This window comes from Hesperophylax consimilis, chromosome 8, assembly GCF_061612785.1.
Source record: "Hesperophylax consimilis isolate HC1 chromosome 8, BYU_Hcon_1.0, whole genome shotgun sequence".
In the NCBI taxonomy this organism is placed as follows: domain Eukaryota; kingdom Metazoa; phylum Arthropoda; class Insecta; order Trichoptera; family Limnephilidae; genus Hesperophylax; species Hesperophylax consimilis.
The window spans coordinates 27,969,085-27,985,873 of record NC_142843.1 but is presented as its reverse complement, the minus strand read 5'-3'; the positions used below and the strand labels follow the sequence as shown (position 1 = coordinate 27,985,873).

Sequence of the window (16,789 nt, the reverse complement as noted above, 5' to 3'; positions counted from 1 at the left end):
TTCATCACCTTTCAAAAACAGTGTTCAGTTTTCGGATACATTTAGAAATATTTAATTTATTTGGATTTTATTGCAAAGCGGAAATACACACAAATTCTCCAACCTTTTGACAGCGTCTTTAAGAAATATGAGGGATCAAGAAACATCAACATTGAATTTTTTTCTCTAACTTTTCATGGGATATAAAAAATAACTGGGATAGGGGGAACTTTTTTAGATAGTAAAACTATTGTTTTTAAAAACACAGATGCACATGGATTTTTCGCGCATATTTGATGCAGTCGGGAGCGAATAAGTATATTTTAAAAATAAATAAATGCTGTTACACAAAAGGAAACGGTTTCAGTAGAGGTAATTAATTGGGATAAAAATGGAACATTTCGACTTATGTATTATGGAATTCAAGATAAATATCCTGATTACACTGACTAGTTCTTTCAACTTCTTGAATATTGAATCAATGGCACTTATAATAGTATCAAGCGAAAAAAAAAATCGTAGATGGTGGAAAATTGGGAAAACAATAAGTGTTGGAAATGTATCATTACAAAATTACATACTTGTTCTCTTGGTCCAATTTGCATTTAACAATGCCCTTTGCAATTTTTTCCAGTTGCACATCTACTCTTCTAGTTAATTTTTAGGGAATCTTAATTCGACCTTATAGTAGTCCATTTTAACCATTAATTTACATTATTTGGTAAAACATCATTTTACTTAATAAATTAAATTGATTAAATTCTTGAAAAAATACTGGAAAAAATACTTTTAAAATTTAAGATTAAACATTCCCAGAAAAAAGGGACACATTTTTAACTTTAGATGCATTTGAATTGTGCAGAAATCTCTTTGTGATTGCAATTCGTAACCAAATACATGAACACACCAAATAACGATTTAGGCAATATGCATACAAAGTTTAAATAAAGTTAAGGAATGATATAAAATGTGCTGAACATTCAATTTATAAAGAGAAATAAAATTGATTTACTTTGAAAACAGATACAATTAATTTTTAAATACAATAAACTTTGCATTTACCCCTAATTCATTTTAGTGAATATTGTGAAAAATATTATTTATTATTTACTATGTAGATAGAATATATTTATTTAATTATAAAAAATGCAATGAGGTGCATGCAAAAAAAGAATACTTTTTCTAATACAAAAATAAATATTTCCTGAAAACTTATATTATGTAATTCTAAGCACACCCAATGATCATCCAATTTTTAAAAATATCATGTATAACAAATTTATAGTTGTGTCAGAACACCATTCTATTACAATACTATGTGACCATCGGAATTATATTCAATAGTGTAATCACAAAATATATAGATTATAATACATATAAAAGTAAGAAATTTATGATGCAAATAAAACTATCAGGACAGAAGATATTTTATTAAATTATTATTTTATGAATAATTATCAACAATAATAATTCATAAAACTCAGTATAATTTTTTCAACAATTTGCTGGAATAATTAATTATATTATTTATTTATGAATGTCGATTATCCAAATTTCAACTAACCGAAATGTCAATTAATCAAAATACCAATTTCTCAAAATGTCAACTAACCAAAACAACAAATATTAAGTAAGGTTGATATCCCAAAACGTTAATTAACAAAAATGTCAATTCACCAAAAAGTCTACAATTCATTTATCTGACCAATTAAACTATCCGAAAGATTTGATTATTCAAATGATTCTATTACCTAAATCAACGCTCTATTGCAGTTAAAATATTCGATCAAATGATTCGATTAATAAAATTACTCTTGGTCCCAATTGGTTCGGGTAATCAACGCTCAGTTGCAGTTAAAATATTTCATCATAATGTAACAATTTGAACTAAGTAAATGCAGGCTTTGGAAATAGTAATAACAAATTACTCTAGTAATCGGAAATAATTTAGGCAGCCATATATAACCAATCAATGCATTCTTTTAATACAAATTCTCATTAACCATTTTAAATAGACATATGAATTAATGTACCAAACATCATCTCGTAATCAAGTGGCTAACTATTGTCTAATTAGAAACATCTGGACCAAGCATAATAATGCAGAACTTATTTCTGATAGTTTGCATTAGTATTTTCAATTGAAAAGAATTTAAAGAAGATTTACATATTAGAAAAATATGTACGAAAGACAGTAATTAAAAGTAACAAAAACTAATATGTAATGAAAATAGCAGCATTGAGTAAAACTCGTTCAAAGTGTTTTGAAATGCGTAATATTCACTTGTAACACGTAACGAGTGTTCAAAGTTTTCATGCAGCTTCATCTGTGTAAAACTTGCAAAAGTAATTATCACACAGCAGATAAAGAAGGGATTGGAGATAACAAAAATGCGATGGGAGCAAAAACAGCTTGTGTGCATTTACGTTGTTATTGCAACCAGCTCCTCAATTATTGTAATAAGACTCAGTCATAAAACACTGCATTTCAGTAAGTTTTAAACTGAGGTTTTGACATTGGTTAAATACCCTTGAGAAAACATAATAACTTTGGATCCCGTAGAAGGCTTTGTCTATAGATCAAAAATGATTAAATAGCATTCCTAAAACAAAAAAGCTAAAAACAATAACAGCTTTGTACGTACTTGACGAATCAATTTACATGAAATAGAACAACAAAAGGTCAATCAACAAATAATTATTTTGGTTTGGATTTGTGCAGCGGGGCATTTGGAAGATTTACAGCTTGCACTTCAGATCGGGGTTGACTATCTCTCTCCACCAGGGAGCACGCTCCATTGCTCCAGGATTATGGAAGAACTCTGTCTGGAGGTTCTGATAGAGCTGAAAAAATATATTAATGTATCACCTCAAGGACAAAGTTAGAAAATGGCTCAAAACTACATAAATTATCCAAAAAATACTTAGCAATCTACTAACGTATCTATATAGATTAATTGAGGTGTTAAAAAAAAAAAAATGGTATTTACAGATTAGTGGGATAAACTGTCTCTTATGAACCAATGATAAATAATTATAATTATGTACCACAAACAGAAAAGCATGGGAAATTGAAAACATGAGTGGGTAGATTTGTGAAGTAAAATTATGGATCTTCACAAAGTTCAAAATTCTAGCAGCCACCAAACGAGGTGGGGGGTTTTCCAATGGGTCAATCAAGAAAAAACTAAGAAAGTAAAATGTGCAGCAAAATTATTACCTTTCCATCCGACTTTCCAAGAACAGAATTGAGGACAAAATCAGGAGGAGCAAGTGCATCCACCACCGCCACCGCATCCGGCTTCACCCTCGCGCACACCTCCAGGATCCCGGACCTCACCATGTCTGCCAGTTCAGATCCGGTCCCGTATCCCCCCTGGTACAGCAGAGTCAGGTACTTATCCAGAGAAGACAATCCGTATAAAATAAAGAGATTCTTCAGCACAGGCTGCAGGGAGGCCTCGGCCCGATTCATCACCTGGCCATAGTACATGAGCACAATGTATTCGGAGTAGGCCCTGGTCAAGGTGCTCGCTCGGTAAACTTGTGTGTTGCAACGTGCCGCGAACTTGGACTTTCCTTTGCTCATTTCATCGCGGATTTTGGAGTCTGTCTCTTTCAACAGCCAGCAAATTAACCACTGATAGCAGGACATTATGACTGAAAGAAAAAAATAACAATTTTATAGAAATTAAGATAAGCTAAAGGTTTACGCTAGATATCAAAAGAAAAAAAAATAATAATCAGTGACATTGAAATTAAAAAAAAATTGTACATTTGATTGTTGATTAACCCATACTCCATTCAATAAATCACATAAAACATCCACTGTACACGAATTTAATAAACTCAACTGAATTCTATGCCAAATCAAGAATCACGAAATTTGTGAGAACATGTAAATTCGAAATTATTTGAATATGAATGAGGAACTGCAGTCCATTTAAAAAAAATTAATAATGACCTTCTAACTTAAATATCTGTATATTGTTTATAGTTATAGTTAGGGTCCCATTAGCTCAGTGGTAGAGCGGTGTCCCGGAAAGACAAGGGTCCTGGGTTCGAGTCCTAGATGTGAAAGTATCCTTTTCTGATTTTTCTGTTTCAGGTTTTCGTTTAGAAATCGCTAATATTGTCTTCAATAATTAAATATTACAATTTTAGGTTTAAGTTATTCCGAAAAATAAATAAAATTTTATTGAAATTAGCATTTATTTTTTATTATCTAGTCATTTTTGGATTTTCTCTTTTGTTTAGGCTATATATAAAATTAAACTTTTTAGAAAATTTGCTACGAACTTAAACTAAATATTATCGTTCTAGCATTTATGGTAAATATTATTTTTCAATATGGCTGGGTAATTAAGAAATGCCCAGAATCTCCGCATTTTCCTCACAAAAACATTCTCCCCGCAAAAACCAATTCTTCAAAATCTTAGAAATTCCCCGCAATTTGGGGAACTCACAACAAATTGGCAATCCTAATGTGGATGTTGTAAACCATAGATATATTACTCACATAGACTGGTTGTGTTGAATAAGCAAATTCAGTCGTACTAATCAAATGGTGGGTTTTAATGAATCCTATGTATAATAATATATTTTAAAAAACTTATATATTCGGAGTCAGCGTTTGTTGATCTATATTACTAACAAAAAAAATCATAAAAAAAAAATTAAAAATAAATATATATATATTTAAGCCATAATATTTTTCACTGGAGTTCCTTATTCTTACACAAGGACTAGGTACCCTTTAAACATTATAAAGAGTAATAGAAGAGTATGTATGAGACGATGTATGAATGTGAATGAGGCAAGGAGTCTGTGCTAAGACCGAGTTGTTTGGCGGTCTGTCCTCTCTGCCTAACTCTGTGGGGAAACGGCGTGGTGGTTAGTTAGTTATGACAATATATGAATATTGCAATTTAAAAATGAATGAGGCAAAAAATTACAACATTATGTGAGTCAGAAGCCTCGATAATATACATGACATAACATTTTTTTAAATCCACTGTACTGATTTTGACATTGTTTATTTGTTTTTGAATAATAATAATAATTGGATGATTTTAATGCACCTTTTTTATGAAAAATCACTTCAAGGGCGCTGTACGATTTATTAGTTCCTAGGCTATATCTAAGTTTATTATTTACAAACAGATTCAGAGAAGCATTTTCAAACACAACATAAACATGTAAGCTGCGGAACCATCCTAAACATAAATTATAGTCATAATTTATGAAACAGATACAATATTAAATAAACATAACTGAAGCGAGAGAGATATATATGGACCGCCAATAATTGGAGACTTTGTTATTTTCACCTGGATGAAGTAAAAATAAATCGTCTTAAATATTTCAAAAGATGCCAATGGAAAAAATATACCGAATAAGTCACTTTTTAAACCCGTGTTGAGCACCATTTGACTGATACATTCTGTGAAATTTTGATTTAAATCTTGGGTGATGATCGATCACCCACGTATGCGTCAGCCACTCCGTGGGCTTAACTTTCCAAATCACATATGTGTGCATCAGCCGCAGGTATAAAATTTTTCACATACACACTCAAGAAAGAATATATTTATTAAATGACCCACCAAACTAGAAACATAATAGAGTTCCTCTTCATTCTAGAGTAGAACTCTAAGGACGGAATGTTTCAGAGAATTTGAACAATTCTTCAAATTTCTAAGTAAATTTTCAAGTTCTGTGAAAGAGCTTTTCAAGTTCTGTTATTATTTCTGTTCTGTCAAGTAACTGACCTATAATGATATCATAACAGAAGTTGAATAGGACATTCACAGAACCCAAAAATAAACGTTGAAATTCGATGAATTGTTTATTATTTTATGAAACAACCCATCCTAAAACTATCTAGTATAGGAAGACTACCATTATCTATGTTAAGTATCAAAATATGAATGGCCGGTTACTTTCCAACCCTTTCCTACAATTAGGATATCGTAGTCCCTGTTCGGTCATAGATACCGATAGATATTTTCAACTATTATATCCTACCTACCTTTGTAACCCTGTCACCAGGAGAAGAAAGGTTCGCAAGTACAATTTCTACACCGCCGCTGTAAGGTTGCATTAAAAGTGTTAAGTGCAATCTCGCCGTGAGTTTCTTTACGTGCTGGCCAAGAGGAACATTGGAGACACCATAACCAAGGTAGGACATTTATTATTCTGGTGCCATCCTCTTATATATCCCGTTCGTTCCCCTTTCGCTATTCAATATTCAAGGAAGAAATTCGCGGCCGGAAATATATCCGTTTATTTCCAAGAGCTATCGAATCAGTCCCAATGGCTCCAGGTAGTGGTTCTCAGGTGGGATGCCTATATCTAGTATTATTTTTCAAACAGGTTACTTACAATGTTCATTGGTAACACTCCTGATTTCACTGGCATTGAAATTAGTTCTTAGAATTTCAGCATAGTTTTCAATGAAAGAGATGGTTCCGAAAGGTGAAGAGACAGGGATCTGCCTGTGGAAGCAGCCGTCCCACTGACGCAGGAGCCAGTTGCTGGTCTGCTGACCGAGGACGTGATTGTCTCCCTCGTAGGTAACAGTCGGATCGTGACTGTTTCTCAACTCTCCTAGATTTGCAGCCTGTAAATGCAAGGAGCTGTGTAAAAATAAAGTATAAATAGAGTAGGTCTATAAAGTTAAAAGCCAACTTAATGGCCTTCTATAGAGCTACCAAATTCACTTTAAAATATTGATCAATATATGATGCATTCGCAGAAATTGCAACGGCAATTTAACTTGAAAAATGCATAGACCTTCGGGGGCTAGTAAGGTATGAAAAAGGTATGAGACGTATGAAATATGTGGTTTGATATCACAGCGTTTATTGAAGTCAGTGTGGTTGTAGAGATGACTACGAACCGATGCTCGACTCAGTTGGTGAATGTGATCGGTGGCAAATTCCTCAGGCTCGATCGCAAGATCGACACCGCGTTAGTGGATGTATTCAACGGCAAATGCTCCAGGTCGATGGTCAACACCAGATGGAGCAGAGATAAACAGTCGTGGGAATGAAGTCGGTGACTCGACATTGCATTGGTGGAGACCAGACTTGTGGGTGGTGTTCAGCACTGTTGAAGACCATGGGTCTTCTAGGTACTCCAGTGTGAAGTAACCTGAAGGTACGGCGGACCAGGTCGGCAGATGCGAGTGGTGGGCTCAAAACGCACAAGCGACGCCGGATACACTCATATGTACCTGGGGCTCGATGCGGGAGCAGGTTGCGGGCGCGATGCGCGTGCACGGTGTATGGGCAAGGGGAGAGGGCAGTGGAGGGACCGCCTGGCTCAGATAGCGGCGGACACTTGCCTGGGACCTGATAATTCCGACGGTCGCGAGGAAGTACTATATGTACTGCGCGCTACTCTGAAAGACCTCGAGCGTTCGATGTACTAGTACTTACTAGTAGTAGCTTGCAGCTACAGACATTACAAATCTTTATGAGTGAATTTATTACAAGGATAAGAATTATGTAGTCTTAAAATGTAAGAAAGCAGAAATGTGACAGGCTTGTCAGTGCAATACAATTAATTTAATCAACTGTATAACAAAAAAAAAAGTTTCAAATAAATGAAAAAATATGTAATATATTTTCACACTTCGGATTTCGAGTGTCTATAATAAATTGAATGCCATGCAACTAAATATATAACTCTGGTGAAAAGTTATAAATTCACACAGACTTGTCAAAATAAATATTGTCCGTCAACAGAACAAAAATCGCTGACATGTTTTTATTTGGCTGAATGAAGTTTGTGTTAAAATATTGAATCAATATCAACTGCATTTTAATTCCTTAAGAGAAAAATAAAGTAATATTTACCTTGAGGTATCCGTGACCTCCACAAGCCTCTCTGGCTTCCTGTGTGGCATGAAGGGCTGTCCAAGTAAGTAAAGGTTTTGTTGCGGACACCATGGCATGGATTTCGGACACCATGTCACTCTGTAAGAAAATGAACATAAGTTCAGTGAACATTATAAATAAAAAAAAACGTAAATAAATAAAAGAAAAACAAAAACAAAAATTTAAAAAATAAAATAAAAATCTTAGAAACTAAACAAATAATACCTCATCCCATACACACAAGCAATTGCTTATTATGGGAGAACATTGAAAAATAATAAATATTAATCATATCATAATATCTTTTATCTTATTACTAGTGAAATATATATGTATATCACAAAAAAAAAAAAATTATATAAAAAAATTCAGGTACATAATTTGGTAATACTAAATAGATTTTTTCTTAGATTGCTACCATCTTTTTAGCTCTGAAGTAGTCCTGAGTAGTGATCGACCGAATCACGAACCACCAATGATCGATTGGGTCCCTTTCAAAGGTCAAAAAAGATTCCATCATTTGATCGATGAGCTGTGATGGGCGTGGCTAGCGACCATAGATGTATAAATTGTGTAGATTGGGCGACCCAGGCATCTCGAATCTCGTTTTCGCTACAGAGAAATAGAGATAGTTGATACCTGAAATCTGAAATGGATGTCATTGCGATGTCAGCCTGGAACCGCAGTGATCCATTTCAGATTAACCATCTCTATTTGTCGCGAGAACAAGACTCGAGACCCACCGATCTATCTACGGCATTTTCTCTATGTTTAAAAGTACATATAAATCTCCGTGGACACTCAAAAAAATTAATAAAACACCTCTTGCATCCAATCCTAGGAAACACTTCCTTGCAAATATAGTAGTGGATGCATCGAATGAACTTTTACAACATGTCATCGATTCTACTAATATAAACCAATTTAAAGCTCGATTGGGGTGTTATTTGGAGAGAAGAAAGGAATAAAATATTTGTATTTTAAACTCAATTACTGTTAAACTTATTGTGAAATCAGATATGAGCACATCAGCCTGCTCATTAAATAATAATAATAAAGAACCCAATCACTTCACCAGTGGGTTGTGATCGAACCGGGTCATGTAAAATGACTACTCTGAAGTGTTATTACAGAAAATATTGCCACTGAGACTATGGCATCCCCAATCGGGATATGTTGTGAGGCTGAAGGTTATTTGGAGGGGAAGGAGATGGTGGGGAGTCAGGTAGGGAAGTACCTGGTTATTCAGATCTGGTTACCAAACACTGTTATAGCCAGAGACATTTCAATTCTGAATGGTGGTCTTACACCAGGGCGATACTAAGAGTATCTTCCACTCTGGGACGTGCCGCAAATATACTAAAGTTAAAGTTACCAAGTTGTCTAATTTTTCTCCTGCATTTGACTTCTGAACGGTTTCCAAATAAATGTTTGTAAAGACAGCAATGAATATCTTCAAAACAGCTGCCGATGCCAGGTAGGGGAATAGTCTCCATTGCTGAAAGGAAAATAATGATAAATTAATAGATAAATGCCAATACATAAAATTAGTTCAATTAATGGGTTAAAAATTTCACACTCCCCAATATAATAGCTAAAGCTCTAATGGCGAATAGCAAAATTACAAATAATTAAAAAAAACTCACATGAAGCGGATACTCAATGATGGCCACCTCGCCGTGTCCGTCATCGCCAAACTGCTTCCGCAGCGCGGCGTATCGGATGGCGATGACCACAGCGGCCGTCAGCGTGTTGGTGCTCTCCTGCATGATGCCCACGCGGCCCGCTGACAGGTTCTCCAAGGCCGCCCCCAGGATGCGGGCCGGGTCGGTGAAAGAGCTCTCATACTCGCCCGAAGGAGTCACGTCGCCCGTGCGGTTGAGCAGGTTCTCACGCTTGATGCGGTAGTTTTGGAACATTATGAAGCTGGAATCGTAAAAAGGAGGGTCTAGATTGGCGTGGAATATAATGAATTATGTACACGGTTTTATGACAAAACAGAACATTGAATAAAAGTGAAGAAAAAGAAAACGAACTAACAAACAAAAAACCTAACTCGCACATTTTTTAATCATATTCTGTTTTATTTTATCAGGTTACCAAAATAAATCGACACTGGAAAGGATAAATACTGCTGTACGACGCTTTCGCCAATTTATCCCTTTTCTAAACTGCGTTTTTTTTTATTTTTGTGAAAGAAATATAGGCCTTAGTGTAAGCATTAAGGAACTGGTAGGACTACTAACTGGACACTGCCATCTCAGGAGACACATAGAGATATTGGGAGTGGAAAACACCAATAGATGCAGGAAATGTGAAGAGGATCAAGAGACTCCAATTTACCTATGGTGCCAATGTCCTGCCCTGGTGGGAACTAGGCTCAGATACCTGGAAAGACATACAGTAGAACCAGAAGACATAGCCACATACCCAATAACAACCCTGGTGAACTTTATTAAAGGGACAGGGTTGTTAAAGGATTGAGGTAAAATGGGAGATAGCACAATGGGCCTATGGCCTAAGTGCTCACGGAAACTATGTATATGTAAACCGTCTCCGCCCTTAAAAAAAAAAAAAACCATTAAGGACATGCTGTTAATGTCACGGGGGTTCACACAACTAGGCCTATTTTTGCTTGCCAAAGAAGTGTGGAATAACGCCTTTGACCAAAACACGGTCGATATATATATATTTTTTTTATTTTTTAAAAAAGAAAGACAAACATTCCCGGGTTACGAATAACCTGACAATATTTGAAAATCTTCTACTACCACCACAGAAAGCGGAAAATGTTGCTTGTGTTGTGATGGAGGACTTAGCCAGCCGAGGAATTGAACACGCTACGCCTGGGTGGGACCCAAGCGCGATGTCAACTCGGCCACTGACCGGCCATTAAATTATAAATGATGTAACTTAACATTTTTAATTTTATTTTTTTATATTTTTCAATCATGTCTTTTGAATTGTAATTCAGTAAACATTATTTTTTTATTTTTTCAATTTTATTTTCTAATCTTCTACAAAGATAATGTAGGTATGTGAGTAAAATTTTAACTGTTAATAAACACAAGTATACCCACGAACTGGCGATGCCTATGTGGGATTTTTTTGGTTAATATTCTTTACTTTTTAACTGTTTATATAAAAAAAAGTGTTTCCTTTATTGTAAAATTATACCAGAAAAATTATTAGTAAAAAAATAAAATAAAAAATTCATTTCAGTATAATTCAAGAATATTCGAGAGAATTGTTACACAAAATATTTATGTATGTACCTAATCCTTATATAAACTCTAGCAATCATGCTGATAAGATTATGATTCTTATTAAAAAAATTATTTCAAGCAGTAATTGCCAAGTTTCCAAGAAAATGATTTTTTTTAAATTTCGTTAGTGTTTTGTAGAAAGGGCAAAAAAGACAATTTTAACAAAAATGCATTGTTTGTGAAAAAATTCGTCGCAAAGATGAATCAAAATGTATTTAATATAACTTATAATTATTTTTTAATGATTAGTAGAATATTCACATAGTAATGGGAAAGCTTCTGTGAAAGTCCTATTCAAGTTCTGTTATCACATCATTATAAACTAGTTACTTCACAGAACTGAAATAATAACAGAACTTGTAAATTAACTTTAAAATTTGATGAATTGTTCAAATTCTGTGAAACAATCCGTCCTAAGAAAAGCACATTCTTCTTTCACAAACTAACAATATCAGAGGCACTTGAAGTGAAATGACACTAAACTGCGCTATATAAATGCTTATTAACCTTTCCGGGAGTATGAACGCTAATGAACGACGGTACACACTTTCGCCAAAGGAGTATGGACGGCTATGGACGACAGGAGTCGCATATTCATATACGATGCATATTCTGTAAATATTCATCGTATTGCCATCTATGGGCATATTCCTGTAACTTTAAACCACCAATTTTATATTAACTTTTTACACCAATTTTAAACATTTTACATCATTATCGACAGAGATATCGGCTGTTATTTATTTTGCATACTATCATAAAATTTAATCAAAAAATATATATTTTTATTTATGTAAAAAAAACTCACTCCCCAGAGCACGGCCAGCATTACGTAACTTACTCCCGGAAAGGTAAATATTATTATTTAGGGAAATGTCAACTCACCCGTTGTCAATCCCATTCAGTCCAATCTTCTCACCGATGTCCCCAATGATAACTCCTGGATAAGGCACCAGGGTTCCAGGATCTCTGACGGGTACCACAAACGCATGGAGTCCGTGGCAGGTTCCATCAGCGGTGTAAAGCTGCGCAAATACTAGTGACAGAGTGCAGGTCTTACCTGAAATAATAAAAAAAAATCTATTTAAAAACTATTACGGGAGAAACTATTACAATATGACTTAAGAACTATCACAACATGTCTTAAAAATAATTACAGAATGAAACTTTTAGTCAATCGACAATTTGGGAGGCGGGAATAGGTACTGCCGCCCAGGGAACCATTTATTGGATAACCAACACCTCTGCCGTAGGTCACCCCAAGTGATTCACTATGTTTGGTGACTTAGCAGGAGTGCTCGGGTTCGTAGGGTGTGGCTTGTCTAGGTCAATATCCGCCCATCAAATGCGTAGCGAGCCGGATTGGGAGAGACTGGTTGAGAAAGGAATCAAAATATGTATGCATGCCATATTTTCGTTCCTGCAGTGATCATACTTGTACGTATGGTCAATTATTCATTAAATTTAAATAAACAACTAAAGTAATTGAGAAAGAAGTAATACAAAATACTAACCCAGCCTAAGCCAGAGTGAATAGATATATATGAGGCGTGTTGAAACAAAGACAGCAATCTCCACTTCTTTTCATTTTGAGTAAAATGCAATAAATGTTTTTTTTGTATTTTTCCAATACCTTATGTATCACACCAGCTGTTCACACTTTGTATGGGGTGGCGGTTTTAAATATCATATTTCTGGGTCGCTGATTGGCTCAAACAAAAACTGCTGTTTTTGTTCCGTAACCTGAAGAAAATCGCCATGTTTGTTGTGGAACTAAATATTAAAATTCAAAAATGTATGGAATATTGTCGTTTATGCTCCGAAACCGTTGCAGCAGTCGATAGTATTTTTGATTCTCTATCCATCGCCATATCTAACTCATTTTACACCAATGGTGGAGATTGCTGTCTTTGTTTCAACACGCCTCATATACATTCAAGAAAAAAGTAGTGGTGCATCCACTGACTCTCTGGCCCAGTGGCAAGTTTTTAGTAAACGGGATCTCAAAAAAAGAGAAATCCCAAATAATTTTTGAAATCGGTGTATTTTGCACTTGTTTATTAAAACTTCACTATAAAATTTGATGAAAATTAACAATTTTTTTGTAATAGTATGGACATCATGCCTTATGTAAGCAGAAAATATTTAAAGACGACTGAACCATTCTATCTCCGCGAAACGGATTATAGCACAAACTATCGATTTATGAGGAGTTACATCATAGAGATTATCAGGATTGTGAGACCAGATATACTCAGTGGCGGCCGGTGGTCAAAATATGTGGGGGTTCACCAGAGTAGACAACTTTAAGTCAGATAATAAATTTAATATTTAGCACATACCAATTTATAAAGAAGCTCTATTCTCCGCTCTTTTTGTTAAGCAGAAAACCACTACGACCATCTTGTTGATGTATGGCTACCGAAAAAAATGTATGATTATACCATTGCTCAAAATTCGCTAGATTTCGTACTTTTTCCGAAAAACTTCCTTTCTCCCTTTAAAATTCTGTGATGTATTAAAGTTGAGTATTTAAGCGATAGATGGCGCTAGTCATAAAGCTTACTCCAGAGTCCGACAGATGTCGCTAGAGTGTAACAATTACTTGTGAGATGAGATTGACCGGGAACAAGCTTCTCGAACCAGAGAATTACCAACCCTCGGGTAATGAACAGTGTAGCTAAATCCAGACCTATTATTTGTAACGTAAATAAACACAATTATAAGTAGAACCTTTTACTTTTTAACAAAGAGTTCGCAACACTTAAATCTGCAAACTAAGGCAGATATAACAAATTCAAAACCCCCAAATCTGGGGACTACTTCCTAGACATAGCATCACTGCAAGGCAATGCTTGTCAACAACTAATCACTCACCCTATAACAACATTTTGTAACTTGTATCGAAGAGAGCTGTGCGCAGAACATTGGCTGAAAAAGAGTAGATGTTAAATTGAAGACACAATATTAACAACAATATCATGCATATGCGTTCCCTTTTAATATGCTACTGAAAAAACTGTTCCTTCCGATGTGGTGGTAAAAGCAAGATCGCCGTCCACGATCATGTTTTTATTTGGAAAGAATCGTATGTACCCACGCTTTCGACTGTTCACAGATTATCCAAACAAAGTAGTAAAATTCTGGATCGCAACTGCTACGAACATAGTAGGTACCCATCGTATGATATCTTTGTGAGATGTTATTACTAAACCGAGTTTCGTATTGTGATTAGCCATGTCGGAAATTTTGTTGGTTGTTCGGCGCTCGGCAGCACTTTGAAGACAAGTTGAAGACGAAGTTGACAGGCTAAAAACTGCTTACAATTTTTCAAAAAACAGAACTTATATAGTTTTTATACAATGTGTAACTGCAAGATCATTTAACAGTGTGGTGTTTGTATTTATTAGTAAGGCAATTAGAAAATAATAAAGTTAAAAGCCAGAGTGTTTCAGCGGTGACAACTTCAATACAATTTCCGTTTTATTTAAATTGTGGTTAGAGTTTCTCTAAATAGGTATACAGAGTTTTCGTAATATTTTACCGCATTGTGCACTAGAATTTATCATTTTTAAACAACCTTACAAATAGCATTTAATTGAGGCATAAACAATGCATTATAATTCAAAAGATCCATTATGCGGTGCAAAAGAAAACCATAAATCACTACTTTGTTTCATTGCAAAACCGTAATAAAAAATTACACTTTATTAACGATCTAGACATGAATTTGAACTATAGATAAATTTATGAATTTCCTGTTAAATAAACCATAAGAATGTAAAAAAATATTGTGAAAGTATGTGTGTACACAATTTAAAAAAATACATAATAAGAATCTCTGTGAAACTAATTCAAAAGGTGTGTAAATATGTTCACGCTATCTTTAAAAATATTTATTTTATTTTGATTAAATATTATTAATATTTAATCAAAAATTTTTCTATAGGCCTGGTCATATTATAATTGAATAAAAAATCATTTTCGAGAAACAGTTCATTCAGTTTAGTTAAAAAAATCTTCACAGAATAAAAGAAATTACAAAACTTTATGAGCATAAATCAAAAATATTATAATAATTTCATTGATTTATAAGCAATAAAAGAGTAAGAATTTAAATTGGTTTCTTTGAATTTCCTGCTTTTTAGTTTACTATGCGTTTATTGCGTAGATAAATAAATTCATTTTCAAGGCCAGATATCACCAGATTGTAAGTTCAGTCAGTAAAAACATGTCAAATTTGGAATTATGATTCCTAGGATAAGAAGATACATATTAATCTAAAGCTTTATAATATTCATCATGTTAGTACAGCGAGCTAAAATAAAATAATCTTATTACGGTGAGCAGGGCCGGCCCTGGTCCAAACGGCGCCTGGCGCGAGTAAAATGTTGGTGCCCCTCGTTAAAACCAGTACCAAGTAAATTACAAGCAAACATATTATTGGTACCCACCATGAAATATTTATTACGTGTAATATTGTGTTACTTCCATTATAACCTATGTACTGTTTTTTTCTAATATATAAATAAAAAATTTAAATAAATTCTAAAAAGAGGGGGGCGTTAACTAAGAATTTTAAATCATTAAAACACAAAATGAAAAGTAGATTTTAAAAATTCATTGATATCATACAGGCATTGACTAATAAATACCTACTAATCATGAATCATTTTTAAAAAATTATGAGTTGTAAGTATTCAGAGAGATTGTTACTGTGGAACATTTTATGAATTGTCACGGAGAGGTGCCTAACTATTTTTATCAGATTGTTGATTCTGATAAACACAAGATAATTATTATTAGTCAGCAATTGATAAAAATCCAAGTTGATCATGTGATAATGAGTAACCCGGTATTTTCGGAGGAGCGATCTGGTATGGTAGCGATATATCTGGGAAGAAATAGGAAAATTTTCATAACGACAAATTATATATTGAACCTCTTTGGATTACAAATTTATATTATATATATGCCATAAGAATACTGTTAGTAGACTGCAAAACTTTGGTTTCATTTAATCAATTCCCTGGGCAAATAACATTATGCAGTTATGCACCCTTAAGGCGATTTTCTCACGAAAATGGCGCTATACAAATAATCCAATCATTATAAATATTATTCATCTAAATTTAACGTTTTTTTCCAAAGCAAACCATTTTTAAATAGTGCATTTACGTGATCTACAAGATCTATAAAACTTGCACAGGCGGGGGCATTGCTACAATTTTTTATTAATAATTTACAGATTATAAAAACAAGTCATCTCTACAAGTGGCAACAAAAATAAAAAAAATATATGCAGAGAAAAAATTAATAATTTGTGTAAATAATTAATAATAAAAGGGATTTTTGACATAGTGCAAAAAAATTGTTTGTTAGTGCCTCCATTTGGCAGTTTGTTAAATGTAGATTTCTGGAACAGTTATAAGTTCCCTAATCAATGGATAATCTATCATTCTATACCATTTTCTTTGCGAGTTAAAAATGCAAGCAGATATCCACCCTCCTTAAGGCCCCGTAGTAAGCGTTCAAAGATGATTTGAAAGGGAGATATGTAAATACGAATGTTAGAGGGAGCGCGCTAATATAAAAAAAACGAAAACAATTAAGCGAAAATGGTGAAAATACTTAATAAAACACGACTCATTTGAAATAGAG

The 16,789-nt window shown here is 34.0% G+C and overlaps 1 protein-coding gene across 1 annotated transcript in view; it reads right to left on the bottom strand.

Annotated features, from left to right (window-relative positions):
* Window positions 1–1,506: 1,506 nt before the first annotated feature.
* Window positions 1,507–16,789, bottom strand: part of LOC149421819 (peroxisomal acyl-coenzyme A oxidase 3) — a 37,631-nt gene continuing 22,348 nt past the window's right edge. Inside the window, exons 5-11 of the mRNA XM_089634567.1 lie at window positions 12,014–12,188; window positions 9,509–9,788; window positions 9,238–9,360; window positions 7,842–7,961; window positions 6,364–6,601; window positions 3,200–3,639; window positions 1,507–2,823 (exon numbers count right to left, since the gene is read on the bottom strand). Of these exons, the coding sequence (XP_089490693.1) occupies window positions 2,719–2,823; window positions 3,200–3,639; window positions 6,364–6,601; window positions 7,842–7,961; window positions 9,238–9,360; window positions 9,509–9,788; window positions 12,014–12,188 (1,481 nt within the window). The 3' untranslated portion in view covers window positions 1,507–2,718. The remainder of the gene's footprint in view (window positions 2,824–3,199; window positions 3,640–6,363; window positions 6,602–7,841; window positions 7,962–9,237; window positions 9,361–9,508; window positions 9,789–12,013; window positions 12,189–16,789) is intronic.